At 45.1% G+C, this 19,112-nt stretch overlaps 1 protein-coding gene across 1 annotated transcript in view; it reads left to right on the forward strand.

Moving 5' to 3' along the window:
- The window catches only part of LOC144175375 (MAM and LDL-receptor class A domain-containing protein 1-like), a 167,082-nt gene that overhangs the window by 105,848 nt on the left and 42,122 nt on the right, over positions 1-19,112 (forward strand). The window contains exons 42-49 of the mRNA XM_077704458.1: positions 93-260; positions 1,382-1,478; positions 2,053-2,205; positions 3,945-4,118; positions 6,626-6,724; positions 11,041-11,189; positions 14,921-15,005; positions 18,232-18,390. Of these exons, the coding sequence (XP_077560584.1) occupies positions 93-260; positions 1,382-1,478; positions 2,053-2,205; positions 3,945-4,118; positions 6,626-6,724; positions 11,041-11,189; positions 14,921-15,005; positions 18,232-18,390 (1,084 nt within the window). The remainder of the gene's footprint in view (positions 1-92; positions 261-1,381; positions 1,479-2,052; positions 2,206-3,944; positions 4,119-6,625; positions 6,725-11,040; positions 11,190-14,920; positions 15,006-18,231; positions 18,391-19,112) is intronic.

A 19,112-nucleotide genomic window follows, 5' to 3' on the forward strand; every position in this document is an offset into this window, starting at 1 on the left:
GCGAAGAGACATGCCGCTTTTTCACGTGACCACATTTGTTTAGGTATTTGTGCTATTGTGTGTTTGTTTTTTCCCTTGTTTACCTGCGGCAGATATCTTTCTTTCACACGGTGCACGGAAAGAGCGACCCACAGCTGACTCTGAACGTACGGACTACAAGAAATGGGCCATGGAAGACTATTTGGAAACAGTCCAGACCTACCCAGTTCTGGCACTTCGAGTCCGCTTTTGTTCAGTTTACTGAAAACGCTCCTTTCCAGGTGGGTGCCATTGAAAAATAGCAGCCTTCAAATCTACATATGCGTATGCCTCCTTTCCTGCTTTCTTTCGCTGCGTAGCTTAATTTATTTATTGGTTATGTATTCAACGCTGTTCAATAGAACAAACTAACTGTGGATGGGGGCACATACCCGAGTGCTGTAGTTTTTATACCGCCTTAGAAAATAAGATTGAATGGAGTTCAGCCTGCAGTTTCCCCATTGAGCATAATGCTCATCACAAGAAACCTCAAGAAGCTACGGCACCCTGGACTAAGGGTGCTTAGGAAAATAAAGTTTGATTCCTTCCTTCCTTCCTTCAAGAAGCTAGACGTAATGAATTCAGTGAGCCGCTACTCCTATGCTTTTATTGCTATGGTAGACACCAGTGCTAAATGTAAGTTTCGTATATAGCTTCCCTAAGGTTTCCGTGCATAGATGCTGCATCCGAAATGCCGATGGTCTTTGCTCATATTCCTTCTGTAGAACTTGTTCGCTGTATTTGTCGTTGAAATTTCCTTTCCGCTGATCCTATGAAACGTCGCTTAGAAATACCTTATTATAGCTGTTAGTTACGTCGGGAACAATGTAAACAACTACTGAAAACAGAAATCGATGCCTAACGCTTTTGCTTGATCTTTGTTACTTCTAAGTATTTCGAATAGTGTTACTCATTATGTCACCAGCGGCCCGTACCACAGTTTTGTATTTGCACAGAATTTCGAGGAAGACAATCAATCTTGCGAAAGTGGAAATTGAGATTGATTATACCGTACGGAGAGAGAAGCCCTAAATGAATACTTAAGTCATACTCAATGACGGTATACAGCTGTTTATTTTAAATTGGTTAAAGGAAATTGAGGTACAACATCTAAAAAGAAAACAAACACACACAAAAATTCGTTGAAGAGGAATTAAGGCAAACTAAATTTAGCTCACATCAAAATAACGTTTTGCTGAATTTTTCGAGTTTAGTTTCTTAGTGCAGTGTTGCTGTAATCCCAATGATTTCCCAAACTACACCGGCTCAGAATTTTGTTGTAAATGCATTTTACCCGTTGTCTCGCATAATGAAGCTGCTTGGAGCAGGTTAATAAACCTAATAATGCTTTTTTCATCCATAGGTCGCCTTCATAGGAGAGCACCGGGTATCCGGCATGCCCGGTTACATTGCCATTGACGACGTAACGTTCTTTGAAAGTTGCAAGGTGCACTATGATGGTAAGCTTCGAGCAACAAGCGATCGATAGTTCGCACAAACGTGTTTGCGGCCCGATGACATCGCTTAACTATAAACACATGCATCCAATAAAAATGTGTTTTCCACAGGACTTTGTCTACCACAGTCAAAGAGCACTCTCTGCCACAATTAAGATATTTCCCGCACTCTTCCGGCAAACAGAGTTGCCGGAACCGGTCGGCAAAATCCGGCCTGGCGTGCGATTCACTGGATGGCTCCATACACATGCTAAGTCCCTACCTGGAAAACGATTTAATGCTCGGCGATTGAGTAGGTGGCAAAAGATCGCCTAAGGCGCGCAATTTGTGAATATAGAAACGCATCAAGAACACTGGAGGAATGGTCTGCATCAATTCATGTGGCCACAGTGTGAAGTTTCAGTGTAACACCACTTCTCCCAGGATAAAAGGGGTGTTGTCGCTCGAGAAGTGGTATCCTTGTAAATAAGGAGCTCCGGACTCGTGCTACATGAACCCAACTTTCAAACGCGTCAACACATTTGCCTCCACGCATTTTCCCGGCGGATGTTCATTGCATGGAGTTAATTTTTTGCAGCCCTTCCCGAAGCCCCATCAACTCCTGCACCTCCTTCAAGCACTTGCGACGAGCAGGAATTTCAGTGTGGCGGGAGCACGCAATGCATACCAAAGGCACAAGTGTGCGACTTCAGGAGCGATTGCTCTAACGGGGCTGATGAAGCCCGTTGCGGTAAGTTCGTTCGTCCAGGGCTCACAGAGACAGCGCAGGGCTAAAACGCACCGCTGCAGTTTGGGGAAATCACAGACGAACGCCGACGCCGAAAGTTTGTTTAATTTGCATCGCAGTTCCGCTACGAGTATAATAATACCAAATTGCTATCAAGGCCCCAAACATCCTAATTAAACCGAAATTTTCTGAAAGTCTTGCGGCTGGAGGCTGGAGTATTTGCTTTGTTTCGACAATTACGCATAGTTACTAAAAGGTTCGTCATTCGACGTCAAATTTCACCTGAGTGTATTAAGATACACTTGTGTTATTATTTTGTAGAGGGACTATTTCAGACGGAACATTCTTTAAAAGGACAGACAACCGATTTGTGTGGAATGCATGTTGGCTATTTTATGAGAAAGCTAGCGTTTTATATAGTAAGGTAACCACAATAAATTTGCAATTAAATTGGCAGAAATAATTTTAATTTGGCACAACACCTCCTGAAGTCAGAAAGTTGGTGCCCGGTATTGTAGAATTCGACATTACTGTACATACGCAAACAGCTCCGTCGGGTTCAATGCGGGATTTTATAAAATGCATAAAGTAGTAGCAAAGGCTGCATGTTAAATATATTAGCTTGGAACAAGTTTTCAAACACCTATTTTCATTTTACCCTCATCTAAAAGCATGTTACCGTAATGCTCATCGCCATGGTTGCCAGCATTCGCTTTGGCAGCCTCCGTAAGGATGGTAGGTCTAAAAATTATGCATTCAAACTTTCTCTTGCCCTATCTGCAAAACTGTTCTGGTTCGAAGTGATGCCGTTTCGTTTGGGATAGAGTGCATACATCCCTCAAAAATCGGTTGTCTGTCCCTTTAGGCGGAGTGGTGACACTACCCAAGGCTCTTGGTTTTGTAGAGTCATGACTGTTTTATGTCTGTAGCCAACGTTTTTAGATTCCGAAAGTTGCTGTCCAAAGATGTACGGAGGCAGATTTCATCTGTCTAGCACCACGCGGAATAATGTTTTAAATTTAAAATATATCCCAAAGCAAATTGGGGCTTAAGTACTGACTGAGCGAAAATGATGCAGACATTAGAAATTATTTTTCCTACGTGACGTAAAGTAATGTCCCGATTTACTAGACACAAAATTAAAAAAAAACGCGTTATTATGCGAACTTTGTTATTCTTTGTCCCTCCCAAACTAAACAATACTTACGGTTCACCCGCGCCTCAGAATGTGGTAATATGCACAAAGTAAAAGCCTATCACCCAGGGGAGAAAGCTACCCTCACCATGATTGGGAAGGAACCAGGATCGTGGTGCCCTAACGTTGATCTCCGCAAAGCCGTAAGAGTACGCTTTGTCTCGGCAAACTATCCATGTTTGTACGTACAACTTGTTCAGACGGGAGCAAAAATCTCTGCCTGCTATGAAGGCAGTGATGCCTCAGCCCCCATATTTTAGCTCACCTGGACCTAGGTCGGTGACTGGGCGATAAACGTTTTCTCTCTCTCTTTTTTCTCTTCCTCTCTCTCTTTCTCTCAAAATGTTTGACGGTAAAGCTGCTGGCGTGACGTACAGTAAGCTCTTGCCGTTTCGTGGTACAATTACGGTTGAAGAAGCTGTTGCCTAACGTCAGAAAAGGGTCCTGAAGATCCCGTTTTGCTTTATTTCGTGTGTGATGTTGAGATATTGAAAGCGTCTAAATTTCTTGTCAGTGTCCCAGTATTCAATCGCCTACATTTCTTCAGGTGCCTGTGATTTCACCGATGACTTGTGTGGCTTAACAAACTCACAACCCGACGCTCGCTTCGGGTGGAACCTCACCAGGGCGCAAGATGTACGCCTGAACGTGAACTTTCCTGAAACCGATAGCCGGCAAAGCGCGGAAGGAGCGTATGCTGCCTACTCTCTGCTCAACCCAGGTATGAGCTGTTGATGTAGCAGCACTGTAATCAGTGTGATAGAATTGCAATATTTCAAGGTTAAAACGTCTGTGCGCGATGCAGGATGTCAGTGTGTGTATCAAAAACTTAAAGAGCTCGTCACCTCGCCTCAAAAGGACAAAACAGTCTCGTGGATTCACAAAAAAGGCAATTAACCAAGAGGTTAAATTGTTTTCTCCACACTGCGTCTAGCTAAGTGCTCTCGAAGGGGTCATAGAGCACCATACAAACGTTCTTTTTCAGTTGGGCTTTGTTTTTGATGAGATTGTTGAACAGAACATACATTTTCTGTAAGTTTACACGTTGGACGTTTTCAGCCTTCTGTTGCTGGATTTGGCACTGTAAATAACCGAGGGAGAGGGGGGGGGGGGCAGAAGCCCACATCTATGCTTGTATTTCTGGTCTGGACTCCAATGTTTCCACAAAAACGTGCAGTTTGCTATTTAACAAGTGACCTAAAACTCAACGTAAACCGTCCAAAATTAGGCACTGATGCAGTAAGAGCTGAAATAAAAGGATAAGATTCGTCTTGATTATGTACCTATTCAAAGATACTCAAGGTTAAAGGCATTTGGAGGAGTGTCAGACGGGTGAATTTTTTTGTGTGTGTGCAAATAACGAGACTAATGCCCGAGTGGTATATAAACACGCCAATATATAAACGTTATGTGTGCCGCACAAGCCCTTAACAATACTATAATACCTACACCGTAGATGGTTGCGCGATTTAATAAATATTCCTAAAATAAACTGTGACAGTGACGCAAGCTGAGCCGTGCTCACTTATAACGAATAAAGCAGTTGCAGTGTGTTCATGCTTTCAAAATACGACATCCACTGAACGTAGGCAACGGTAAACCAATGACACCTAATACCACCCAGCAAGACGCCACTTTGCTACTTTGTGCTTATTGAATACTTGTGAAAGTTATTGAAAAATAACACAATTTTATTTGTCCGGGAATACGCTGAACAATTATGCGACTGGCGTAAGCGATTGAGATCGTTGATCGGTGTTTTTTGATAACCGAGCTCGCATATTCTGCCATTTCTTTCCGTAAATTCATCTAAAGCTCTTCACCTCATAGCACTAGAGTCAGCCGTAAATTGTTGCTGTCTTGCGTTTCATTAATCAGTGCCCCGCTTCTCGCTCCGACATATCAGAGGTGTGTATGATTGGTTATTCGTTCCCATTAGAGAATGAGAAGTCAAAGATACACTTGTTAATTTTCGTATGTACAGTTTTGTGAAATCGGCGCTATAATAAAGCGAAGATTTCCATGCCTCACGATGGCGTAGGTTGCTTCGACAATGCGCTAAAGGAAAGCCAACATTCTCTGACAGCAATGGTGATCGCGGAAGAAGTGAAAAAAAAAGATAAAGCAGTTCCACAAAACATGACAGCTGTCAGGTGCGGAGCATTGGTATGCCAGAAGGGCTGCGGCAGCCTCCCCTGACTATTTTTAATGTCATCCTGTTGTTGATACCGAAAGTAGTCAAGAGAGGGCCCCGCAACTTCTAAAAGGCGTATAAAGAGACACTGGATTGTGTTTTGATTCATTTTGGTGCAATAATTGCGTTAAATCATCATTTTTCCTGTTTTATAATATTGTGTACTCATTTTCGACCTAGCAACGGCATTCTCCCTGGCAACGGTGCAGCGCAAACATCACACCAACACTTGGTATTTGGTAACGCGTGCCCCTGTGGCGCAATGGGATTGACGTCGCCTTCGCAACGCGAGGGATCCAAGTTTCATCCCGACCAGGGGAAGTGGGGATCTTTCGAAGCCTCTGTTCGGTTACGTGACGCAGCCTGACAATGGCGGCTAGATATTGTGACCCCGAACTGGATACGACGACCATCCGGGCCCCTAAAGTGATCCGCACTGGAAGCGATTCCCTTGGTCGGAATCGAAACGGAGTCCCTCGCGTTATGTAGCCAACGCACAGACACGGTCGAAGCAGTTTATCTTTGGAGGGGGGAGGTATAGACGTGAAAAATTAGCCCGAAAATCATGCCCTCCTCCGTCTAACGACGATGATGGTTGAAAGCTAAGGTTTCTTTTTGCGGAATGAAATGGCCAAGGGTCAAAATCAAAGCCGCTGCGATGAAAAGCACTAATGCTCCCGATTCAACGTCAAACCTAAACGAGCCAAAGTTAAAACTCAGATAACCACACATCCGCCCATGAGAAGGCTTCGCTTTCAACCGCCGTCTTCGTTACTTGGAGAGTTGCATGATTGTTTTCGCCTTCGTTTGAAGGTTTGCTTAATCAGTTTCTTGTGTGTCAGGTCGGTGCGACCCTGGTTAGATAACATTGTTGCACGAGGTAAATATTAACTTGTTGTAAAGAGAAAGGAACTAGAGACAACAAATAGTGTTGAAAGTTATAGGAAAGTATTCGCGAGAATTATCGCTCTAATATACACCGGTCATAACTGATTTGCGTGTAGAAATGCTTGAAGTATTTTTGAAAATTCCAGGTGTTCCAGCCACAAGGTTCAACTCAATGGTAACACCGCCGCTCGGCCCAATTGCCCATTCCTGCATTGTCAGTTTCTATGCCTACATGCATAATAGGGGTAAGTAGCCTTTTGTTTCACCGCTTTGAATAACCAGTCTCTAAGGCACTAACAGTAACTGGTCGACAAGGGTGACAGTCAGTATATAAAGTATTTTATTGGCAAGCGTAAGCGACATTACCAAAAACGGCGCTCGGCTATGCAACTTCCTTGCTGTAACAAGGCCACATGAGTAAAGGCGGCATACTACGACATGGTTAGGAAGTTTTCTAACCAAGAAATCTTAGTCAGTCCAACACCACACATCGGCTTTTCTAAAACGAACCTCAAGCGTTTACGGACACATGTTGCCCACGGCTGTCACAAGAGCTTTAAAGCACTCTCATAAATCACACGTTTTTTTTGGGAAGGGGGGGGGGGGGGAGGGGGGGGCGCTGTTATTACGCCCGATAAATAGGATTCTCCGAACCACAAGAAACAGGAAAATGCAGCGGTCGGCCTGTCAGAGTTCTTCAGTGACAATCTCAAGCTGGCCGAAAAAACCTGGAACTTTCTTTGAATCGTGCCACTAAAAAGTGTGCGATCCGCATCGGTGGCTCAGAAGGCCTGCGGATGAGCCCAAGGGCGTGGGTTCCATCCTGGCCGTGGTGGCTGCGTTTCGGATGGAGGCGAAGAGCGAAAGTGCTCGTGTGTTAAGATCTCTGTGAAACTAAAACCCCCAAGTTTGTAAAAAGTAACCCACAGCCCTCCACTACGACCACTTTCATAGCACACGTGTAGCTTGAGCGCGTTAAGCCACACAATTGAAATACAAGGCTTTCAATGCCGTCTCACAGGCAGCGCTCATGGCCTCTAACATCCCGCGGTCGGAGAGACTCCAATGCACGTGGGTTTGAAAATAGGCCATGCAGTCTTTTGCTCTTTCACTTACATATTGGCCGCGAGGCTTACCACTGGACAGGCCGGCGCTGCGATCGTTTTGACGTCACTTGTAGGATCACCGTTCCTATCTTGCTGCGTAGTTGGCTTGCAGAGCGTGACACTTCGCTTAAGAAGCGCGTTCTAAAAGTATTTTCGCATTAATTTCCTTCGTTTGAAGTTAATTCTCGGTGCGTCAAGCGCAGTTCGGCCTCATGGGGCCTTTATAACCGTATCAACTGTGGTAGATTATCCGCAAACACCATGGGCGTGGTGGTGTATTACGTATGCGACCGAAGCGTAAGCAGCGGCTTGTTTCCCCGAACAACAATGTGGACTACGACGATCGCCGAGTTAAGTTTCTAGGTTTCCCTTGTTTGCAAGAAATGTATAAAGCAGGAAATCGTGAAGCGTTAACTGCTCGCAGAAGCACACGCACCCGCCGTGCCTGCCCGCACGGCCGACGGTGCGGCTCGAACCGACGCAGGTCGCGGCAGCAACAACTTGTCGCCGCTTTTTAAAATCACACAAGTCGTGGAAAATAAGTTCCAGATTGGTTAAAGTGGATGTTAGTGTGATGAAAAATTGTGATAGGTAGTGTCATCAGCTGTGGTTTTCAATGCGATGCTCAAATATCTCCCGCGATTTACGCCGACCTACGGGTCCCGGCAGCGCCGGCCCGTTCACGCACGGTGCGGCGAGCGGTCGAAGGATGGCTATGCTTTCGGGTAAGAATCGGCCGAGGCCGTGCAGGTATCTCGATCGTCGATCGCTTCAACGGAAATCACCGCACTCACAGAGTTCCCAGCGCGGTGAAACGTTCTGTTAGGGACTGTCACTCGCAACTCTAACGGCGATGAAATATCTGCTGCGACGCCAAGCCTAAAGTTCCCAACATCCGATTACGTGCATCCGAAGCCGGCTGCGAGCTGTTGGGGAAGGCCCTCCCGTCGCGCACGCGCGTGTTGCATTTGGGTTCCTCTAGCTCCTTGGGGGCCCCCAACGCTCGGTTCTCCAATTCTAAATCTCCCATTACCCGAAATCATTAACGACGTGTTTCGCCTCGTACACAGCCTCGCCTTCTGTGAGCAGTCGTGAGTTTCGAAATTGATGCTTGAGAAAGGCCGGCTCACTGAAAACGTACAAAACACGCTGCAATAATAAATGACCACACCGAGCACCTAATGAAAACTAAATATAGCATTGTACAAACCCGCTCGAAGGCGTTAAAAACTCGCGTTCATACCGTTCATACATTGCGGACAAGTTGTCGCCAAAAGTAAACATCATCCGTGCAGAGTACAGGCTACGGCAGTGATCGTTAATCAAATCCGGGCATGACTATGAAAACAGCGTAGGGGAAATAGGCACTGATTAAGCGAAACTGCAGACCATAACAATACTTTTAAGCATGTGCGGCGAAGCAATCTGATCACCGTTCTCACGTAGTCATTCATTTACCAGGCAATACGAGCAGTTCGCGCGGTGAGATCATAAGTGAGCGACGCGTTTCCGTCGCTGTTACAAGGTGTTTCCTTGCACACACATGTACCGTCACAAGTATTTCATAATGAATTTACAGCGTACTTTTCTCGGCATCAGTTGCATCGTCCTTGGCGTTAGCTGGCTGCGTATGTAAGAGCTGTGGGTCGCGATGGTAGCAACTACCTAAACGCGTCGGTATCGCCGGGAACAAGCGAGTCGCTGATTGCTGGCCTGGATTATTTGGTTTACAGGCAACTTTTTTGGTAATTTGCATCAAATCCACAAGGAGGGGGTGAGACGGTGGCCACAACAAGAAAACACGCTTCCGCATACGCACGGGAAATGTGTTGTAGCAGACGACAACACGATTCGGCGTCCTACAAGTGACGTCACTCGTAGGTGGCGCCACGGTATGTCCTCGAGGCCAATATTGCGGTGAAGAGGAGAGCTTCCCTGCCATATTGTGTTCGCGCATAGGGGTATTTTTTTAGCAATTTGTAGACCTCACAGAGTTCACCGTTTATACTTACCTTCACCCCGTGTGGGAAGGAGGTAGGGAATTGGAGAAAGGATGAGGACGCGTTGGGTGGCGCTCAGCGAACGTTTTTTCTGGTTGAGTAACTGTGGGTACAACCTAAGAGCGGTAGTAGTTTTTTTCTGCTATATCAGTGCGTGGGTCCACAAAGATATACGTTCTTGAGCTGGAGTAAAACCCCTACCATTAAACGTCTCCGGAGGCACAGCTGTCGTATATGGCAAATAATTTGCGCAATGCTCGGGGTCTGTGCCCGAGGTCCTCTGAGCTGCGTATAACGTATATAACAGTGCCAAGCTTTAAGCGCCTTACCACGGCTCATTTCGAATGCGCATTATTTTTGTGCCCCTTTTAGTCGCCACTTTCGCACTTACGTGTCACGGGGCAAACATCCACGATACTGCGCAGCCTTTTATGTGCAAAACCCAGAAGTGCGCAGCGTCGTCCCTGCATTATCTGGTCCTTCTGAACGCTAAGGCGTTGGTACTTTTTACTGCGCAAAAGAGAAGAAAAGGTAGGGGTATTCAATAGGAGATGTGAACTACATTATAAGTAAATGTGGCAAGGATACTTACATTGAGTTATCGTTAGCCTGGTTAGACGAGAAGAGTCCGTCTGGTAAGATTGCCAACAATTTGTTTGAACATCAACCTTCAACTTACACTGGGGTGCCTTTTAAACAAATGAATTACCCTGGGCAAGCCGAATACGTTTTAACCAAGGAACGACCGTCCTTACTGAACCCGCTGAACAGTAACACACTGTGCAGCAGCGGAAGGGGCCGCGTAGCCCTGGACAGAAGCGATCTGAAGCGATGTCAGAAGCGATCTGCAGCCAATTTGACATCTTTTGCTCTCTCAAACACTGACCGGCCGCAGTTGACAATGCATGTAGCATTTAAACCCACTGAGCATAGTTATTGGCACCGCCCGACCAGACAGCACTAGTAAGGGTCTCTTTGTTTACATTTTTCCTATGCTTTTACCAATCTTACTACACACAGTGGTTCCAACCTTTTGGTTTTGTTTATGTCCACAGCAACCAATTCAATATGTACTTTGAATTCGAAGGATGCCCTTATTTTTGATTATGCATGTTCATTTTGACTCAAATATGCCTCTTGTTATTTTTGCCCAAAGGAACAATTGACATGTCAGAGACGTGCCAGTAGTGCAAATTCTTTTGAATGTTCTTGTCTTCATGTACTTGGTGGTCATGTTGCTTGTTATGGCCGAAATGCGCTTTGCGAACATGTAACGGCCCTCGCGAGCAGTAAATGGCTTCAATAGAGTGACACCACAAGAAATCTTTGAGAAAGTAGACGTTCTCGACGGCGCACCGAGAGATAGATCGAAAACGGAATAATAAAAATCCTAAACGATATTTACGAGGCAGTGAATATATTTTTTGCTTCCGGCTTTTTGTCCTGGCACTCTAGGAAGGCTCACCTTCGGCGTGCTACCGCAGTCAACGAATGGTGTTGCACAAACTAACGGAGTTCCTCTTGCGGCCTTGGGCGGAAGCTCACTGAAAGGCACATGGCGCAAGATTTCTGTGGCGACAGGAAACTGGGATGCTGGAGTTAGAGTAAGTGAACGAAGCCGACTACTTTGCCCACAATGCACGCATATTCATTCATACTAATCGAAGGCGTTCTTACTACGGCTGCTGTTTGTTTTCAATCAAATAAAACTCTGCACCGCAAAGGAGTTTTAATTCGGCACTTTATGAAGCTTATATTGCGCCGTGTGTTTTTTCGCTCCTGCAGAGTGATGCGAACCTTCTAAAGCTTGGTTTCCGTTATATTGTCCTCAAGAACAACCAGACTGGTGCACTCCGGAAACATACGCTGAAAAACTCTTACGTGTTTATCAAAGAATAGATTCCGTACACTGCTCTCAGGAGTAGTTTGTAGTGATATTGCCACGTAGTCAAAGATGACGCAGCTCTCGTGAAGGAAAAACAAGTTTATTGGAGCGAACTTGTACTCCCCTAACAACGCAAAGAATACACAGGCGGCGAAAGAGCAGTCAACAAAATGACGGGCGCAGATTGGTGTCGGCGAATCGAATACCGCGGCGTCTGCTTTGCAGGCTTTTATCTTTCGGCGCAAGTGTTCCTCGAACCATCAATTTCCACCCAGAAAATTGTTGATCAAAGAAGGTTATTCTAGGCTGGTGACATTAGTTCTATACACTCTCCCTATCAAAGGAGATAACACGTGCGGAATAAAGAATGGAACGCGCGCTTCAATTGGGCCACGGATAACAGAGATAACAGAGCCCGGCGCCGCCCGTCGGCAAAAGCATAAACAAACAAACCAAGTGCATGGTTCGCGGGAATATTGACCACTTATACGCCTCTTGTCCCTCAGAGCCCATTTTGTGGGACTACAACACTTTAACAGACATCTTAAAGTAAGAAAAGCCCGTGGTCCGCAGTTCATGGTAACCACTATTCATGCCTAACCAGTCGCCTTTGTAAAGATCCGTGCCAGGAACTATACTTCTCTGCTTCTAACTGCTGTGACGATTGACCCGTATGCGTTCGCGGAGTAACGCCAAATGCATACCGGAATATATCAGAGCGGAGGAAGGGACAGTGATTGTGCTGCAGCAACTCAGCATGGACCCGTATACGGCGTATCTGGATGGTCGCTAGCAGGGCTCATCATCGTGGCGATTGTAATGCCCCAGCCTTTAAAGCTGTCTCACGCCATTCTCGCTGTGCCTGAAAGCTGGTTTTTGATACCACCTTGGTTTTTTCTAACCCTAATCACGGCCGATTTTTTTGTACTCTGCCGACTGATTTTACCTAGCGTATGCCGTGAAAGTGTTCGTATTTGTGTTAGAGTAAACTTGCTGCCTTGGCAAGCCTCAAGGGATCCTACTATTCGGAGGTTATTGTTAGGATAATGGCCTAAGGGGAAGATTGTGTATTAACAGATGTTTGAAAAATATGCACTCCACGAAGAGAAACTTTAAGGCCGTATCAGGAAGCCTTAAAAAAGTACAGGTGTCCTAAAGCCTGTAACATTTTCTTCCGGTCAATTTCGGGTTAACAAGATCTATTATATGCTTTCATCGGTGTGAAAATAAACTACAGATATCTATCTTACTCTGTTTTTATGTTAAAATACTTGGACTACAAAAAATGCAAGAAAACGCCGCTATGGAGTTCCCATATAGACCAAAATAGGCTTGGGTGCTATGGTCGAGCTTGTTGTGATGCATAAGCCTACTGCTTAGGAATACGTACCTACATTGGATGCTCTTTGATTTTATTTAGATTATTTTTCTCCGCAGCATAAGCACCTGCTGTGTCTTCAAGCTCTATCTGAAACGGACACCGTAGTGCCCGTGATGGCGTTCGCGAATACTGAGTAATATGCCCTAGTGCCCACGCATGGGTTCGCTACTCTAAAAGGCATAGCAAAAGAGCATTCGTGTGTTTTCCGTGCAACAAAGTGTAGACAAAAAAACGTGTCAACTCATAAGGGGAGCTTTGAGAGCGGCAGCGGTAAAGAAACCCTGCTTCATTTTTGTGTCACTGATAGCGGTAAACAACGCACATGTAGAATTTTTTGTCGCGGAGGAAGCGCAAATGTTCTGCAGTAAAGCAAGCATTATGTTTTTACGTGGCAGTCAGAGAACTTAAAATGCTCGTTGCTTTGTTTAAGCTAGTGATACCATGATGAGCGTGTTAGCACTTCACCTAGCACAAAAGCTTAAGGCTACATCAATATTTTCAATCATTTGCAGTGCGCTTAGGAAGTTCAAAAATTTGTTGAGGTGTCACTGAGGTTGTGACCATTGAGTCAGAAGTAGCTCTGTTTAAGCAAAAAATGCTGCCATATCCACTCTGTGCGAATGTTTAACTAGCAAAGGTCTACCGTGCGACCGGAGTTTTACTTATGTCGCGTGGCCTACCCGTTTCTAAGTAACGCGTGGCAGGCGTTTGCCGTTCCGACATTGACGCTGCTCCACCCGTACCAGGCTGTCCCTGCCCGCCGTTGTCACTTGATCGGTGCGTCACGGAGTACCTCGCTGCGCGCGGTCCTGAGACAGAAAAACCCACCCAGCCTATCTCATCAATCCTACCAGCAATGAATTTTGTCTTTCTATCGAAAACGTTTTTAACACAAAACTGTTTTATTTCGGGATACAGAAAGCTTTCTAGTAACGTCATATCCGTCACGGAAATGATGCCAGTACAACGAAGCAGGCGTCCTGTAAAGGGTGCACCCCTGCACATGGGATCTTTTTGTGGGGAAACAACCAAACATACTACAGTACATTATAATTAGGGTCGTTCGTTTTCGAGTTTCCTAGTTAAACACACAAGTGTTTTATACAGGGACATAACAAGATTTCACTGATGTCATACCCGTCACGGGAATGACGCCAGTACACCTTTGCCGAAGCCACCCGCCAGCACGACGTCGTTCGCCAAGTACCCCCACAAGACAGCCACCGACCATAAGTCATGTTCAGCTGCAGATTTCGCTGCACATTTCACTTTAGTGTTTTACCTATTCCTATGACAGAGGAATTCAACCACAGTTTTTCTGTGTGTTTTCTTTAATATTGGGACCCAACAAGCCTACAAACAATAAATTGAGCTTCTGAAGCTAGTAATTAGCGATTTACAAACGTTGCATCTAATTAGGGCCTTGGGCAATAAAATTTAAAATTGCACGAGAAAAAAATTCTTGCTTTTCTTTCTAAATTTTGCAAAGCAATGAGCCCACATAGAAACAACAAATCTGGTAGTGGGAGTATGTTTACATTTACAGTCATGTAATAAAACTGGGCTTCGTTCTTTGGGGTCACGTGACGTCAGTTTCGTCTTCACTGCAATGTTTTCATCTTTCTAGCGTTCAGCTTTAGCAAAGAAACCAACAATGAGGATATTTATAGAAAGTAGTTTAATTGTAACTCTTCTCCGACTTGTTCTTTTTTCGTACATGCGCAGTGGTTGCGCCGGAAGAGTTTTCTGCGCACTCGAAAGCGCCAGACCTTCCTTTCGCCTAGCCATAAACTCCTTCGCTTTGAAAACTCTTCGTGGTTTAAATTGAGCAGCACGAGCCCTGTCTGCTTTTATCTTACCTTTGTTATTACCATAGGAAAATAGCAATGAAATAGCACCCCCGCGAAAGGTTACGTGACCGGCTGAATTGCTTGATTGGCTAAGTCGCTTTACAAATATCACAAAAGGAGCAGCTCTATTCAGTGATCTTTGCTTTTGCTATTACTTTCACATGCCTTTGCTATTACCTTAATAATGTTAACAACTCTTTGACGTTGTCTTCTCCGAAGTTCTTTTATCAGGGGGATGCCGTAGGCACAAGCGTTGACCAGATCGAGTACAGCAACTGCCATCCGGACACCCAGGCCGAAGGATGTGAGTAAAAATAACGCGGTCGAACTAATAACTGACTTTTTTTTCCTTTCTCAGCGACTTAACCTGCCTCTATCATTTTAAAATTACATTTTGCCTGGTTTTCCAAACCCCCATGCAGACGACTGACTAGCCGCCACCTCGGAAAATACTTATGTTAAAATTTGTTCCGTATTTTATGACGTTGATTTCCATACCCATATAAATCTGAGATGATTCAATGCGGTAAATTAAAACGAATACTTCTGGAGAATAAATGTTATAGGAACAACATTATAGTTATTAATAAAGCACAGGGCAATCACGGAATTAATTTCTGCCTGCAACCTACGCTAAGTTAGGAAACAAACTTCAAGAATGTAGCAACTGCGTTGGCTGATCAGAGAATAATTCAAGTAAAAAAATTTTAGATTATGAATCATGTGGATTTGTTCAGAATTGTCGTTGGATTGGCGATATCACTTAAATTGGTTCAGCTTGAAAAAAGCACAGGTTTTATCAGGCAACAGGATAGTGAAACGCGCAAAAACGAGAAGTGCAGCCATTCTTGAACTAAATATTTACAGCAAAGCTAATAGTACAAATGACAACGCACAAGGTGCGATGTGCCAGTCAATAATATAGTTGGTCGATCAAGAGGTACACAAAATACATATATGGCTCAAGAACTGTGATGATATGCCGTAAAACGATTACGAAGATTGCTACTACAGAAACAGCATTTATCCACCCGTGCTGTTGGTTATAGTCAGTACAGAACCTGACACGAATGCCCGAGTGAGCTGCCCACGACCTGAAAAGGCACCAAAACCAAAAGATAGAGGGCCATCTTCACTAACTTGAAACCTGGGGAGGGGCGAAGAATACCAGGTATAAGTGTATTCTTGGAGATTTAGCGTTTTTGTCCACGGAGATGAAGCCCATGGGGGGTAGATGTACACAGCTTTACTGTAAAAGTCTCGTGTTTTTGAATCAGGCAGCGTTCTAGCTCGAGGCATTGGAAAACGAGTGTCCCGGTGAAATCTTTTAGTGCGCGTCTTTGCACACAGAGATAAACCGTTCTAGCGCGAGGCGTCCGAAAACGAGTGGCCCGGTGGGTTTTTTTTCAGTATGCTTTACGTTTTAGCGTGAGGCGTTGGAAAACGAGTGTCCCGGTGTTTTAGTACCGTGACTACATGAGACGTTCGACGATGATGAGAAGAGAGGCCGACAGCCCAAGCCCTGAAGGATCTTAGCCCCTAAAAAATCCAGGGCTATCTTCACTAACGCGAAACCTAAAGAGGGCGAAGCATGCAGTGTATAAGTGTACTCAAAGATTGGAAGCCTCTCTCTTGCCACACGGGGCGTGGTGATTCGGCGCCGGAGAAGCGCCGGTTGGAGGAGCAATCGTGCGCTTGCTGAGGCTGTGGCACCCTCTCTTGCATGTAACCGAATTTATGCAATTAAATGAGAGGTCATAAGTTGTATTCGTGTCATACGTCGCAGCATGCTAAGAAGTATGCGTTACAGAAAAAACCCGTGCCTTTGAAACCATGTTTACTACGGAATTTAACAAATTTGTCATTATGCAAATAAATACTGATTACTCCTGTATTTAAAATTACCTTAAATTGTGTTTGTTTATTTTCAACCGGTTTCACTCATAATAAATACACTTGCTTTTTGACCATCGTTTGACAACTTGATTTACCGAGATGATATGAGACGAACACGACAAGACAGGCTGACAGCCCGAGCCCATAAGGTGCTTCGCCGCTAAAGTTAGTCGGGCAATGAATTCTGCTTACGTGACTTGGAGGCGTAAGCCTGGTGATTATCAAAGCTTCCTTGGCTGCTACATTGTGTTTGTGTCTCTGGTTTCGCCTTCGTTCTTTTAGTTTGGGCGCAAATTACTTCTGCGCACTTCACCCGATGGCTTCCGCACAATAAGAACTCTCCGTGGCTGATGTGCACCTGTTTTACTCCCGGGCCGTAATGGTCACCTGTCCTTCGGCACGATCCAGGCTAACGCCTGTTCCACCCTCTGGCGCATTGCCGAGTTAGCGTGGTGGCGACGCACCGGGCTCCTGCTCCGGTGATTCGGGTTCAAATCCCACACAACCCCAATTAGGTTTTTTCAGTTTACTCTTTGCAGTGGTGGCCATTTTGGCGCCATTCAGGTTGAAGATGATAGCGGTCACTTTTTTCGTTTTCTGAGACATAAGGGTTAAGCTTGGTTAAGGGTTAAGAGACATAACCTTAAGCTTGTGCATGCTAAGAAGCGAGGTGGTACTGTGGTATAGTGAAACTCTGGTGACAAGTCCTACTCTGCCAAACTACCAGGTCATTTGCTGTTCCTGGACACATAACATGAGCTTACTCTGTGAGGTTCGGTATGCCGGACTACTCCTAATTGATTAACAGCATAGACTAATTTTCATACCATTATTTCGTTTACTTTTATACGCCTATTTCTATGCACTTCTTAGCTTATGTGTACACGCTTACCACCGACTTAGAGCTCACTTGCATTTTCGCACACACCGCTAGCATTGGAAATCCCGCACATGATATGATCAAGGATAGCAACATCGAAAGAGAGAGAGAGAGAGAGAGAGAGAGAGAGAGAGAGAGAGAGAGAGAGAGAGAGAGAGAGAGAGAGAGAGAGAGAGAGAGAGAGAGAGAGAGAGAGAGAGAGAGAGAGAGAGAGAGAGAGAGAGAGAGAGAGAGAGAACTTTATTAAAAGAAGGTGCCCCTAGTCCGGGGCTCCAGGCATGGAGCTGAGAGCCAACTCCGCCCGTTCAGTCAGCTGAGAAAGCAAACACTCGTTGAAGAAGCACGCCCAATAAGGCACACATTTTTTAAGCGAACGTTTGATAGTTAGTCGAGTGACCCGATGCTAACATTACCCGGCACACCACCATTCTCCCCTCCTACATTGAGGCTTGCATTGTTTTAGGCCCAAACACCAAGTATGAATCGAACGACGTTCTTGCTCTTTCCTCAGATTTCGTGAAGCCAGACTTGGAATTAAATTAGCCCCAAGGCAACTTGTGTTCTGCTATTCCACTACTGTCTAGACGGTGCAAAGCGAAGGATAAACAAGCCTCCAAGGTTTTTGTGTCCTGAACGATAACACTTTAAAGCGTGACTGTTTATTGCAGGTTACCAAGGGAGTAACCAAGCCCCATACAGTGCTACTAAAAAGCTTGCGGCACATCATTCTGATCTTGTTTTGTGTTCCTTGCAGCCGAGGCAAGCCTCAAAGTGAGCTGCGACTTCTCTAGTCCAAAAGCTTGCGGGTGGTTCCCTGAGCGCATGGCCAGCAACCTCAACTGGCTGCTCTTCCCTGGCGGCGATGGAGAACTGCGGTTTAGGTGGCAGCCACAGGACAGCGTGTCGCAGAGTGGTGAGTAAAAGAGCGTTGTATTCGCACATAACAAATTTGTTTTAGGCTGTGGCGTTGGGAGTATTCTGTACATTGCGAAAGTGATAACGTGAGAGCCCGATCAGCGCATTTGGTTATAGTGCCAAAAATGAGACAGGAACGTGTTTTTTCTACGCTTTCAACTATTTAAGTGACAATTTATCGCTGCGATTTACCATTGGTTCACTTTGTTTTGTTATTGCAAGGGTATGAGGATACTAAAATTCTGCGTGGGGGTTCGCTTTGTCGTTACTTGGCCAAACCTGTGGCCTTCCTTGTAAGAGCGCAATTGTGCTATCTGAATGGCTTGTTTTGCAGGAAGAATTTATATGGCCGGCAAGCAGTGTACTGTTATGAGTCACTCTTGAATCACTGCGATCTTGGTGCTGCAGCTTATTTGTTGCGCGTGGTGCAACATCTGACACACAGATTTCTCGCAATACAAAATCTCTGCACGCTCAGTCTCTGTGTGCTGGTCCAAATAAAAACTTGTTAGGCGGTTCACAAAATTTTTATAACCATTCTAAAGTCAAAAATGAACTTCCGAAACGAAGGCATGAGATGAATGTATGAACGCGCATACGGAAATCATTTTCTTCTAGTAGGGACAAATTACGATTAACCTGGCCAACGGGGGTAGACCATAGAATTATGCTTATGCTATTCTGCTAGCAACAGTACATTGCCGTATAATGTCTGCAACG

Source organism: Haemaphysalis longicornis, unplaced genomic scaffold (genome assembly GCF_048455015.1).
Source record: "Haemaphysalis longicornis isolate Haplotype H1 unplaced genomic scaffold, Haemaphysalis longicornis Haplotype H1 scaffold_3, whole genome shotgun sequence".
Lineage (NCBI taxonomy): Eukaryota > Metazoa > Arthropoda > Arachnida > Ixodida > Ixodidae > Haemaphysalis > Haemaphysalis longicornis.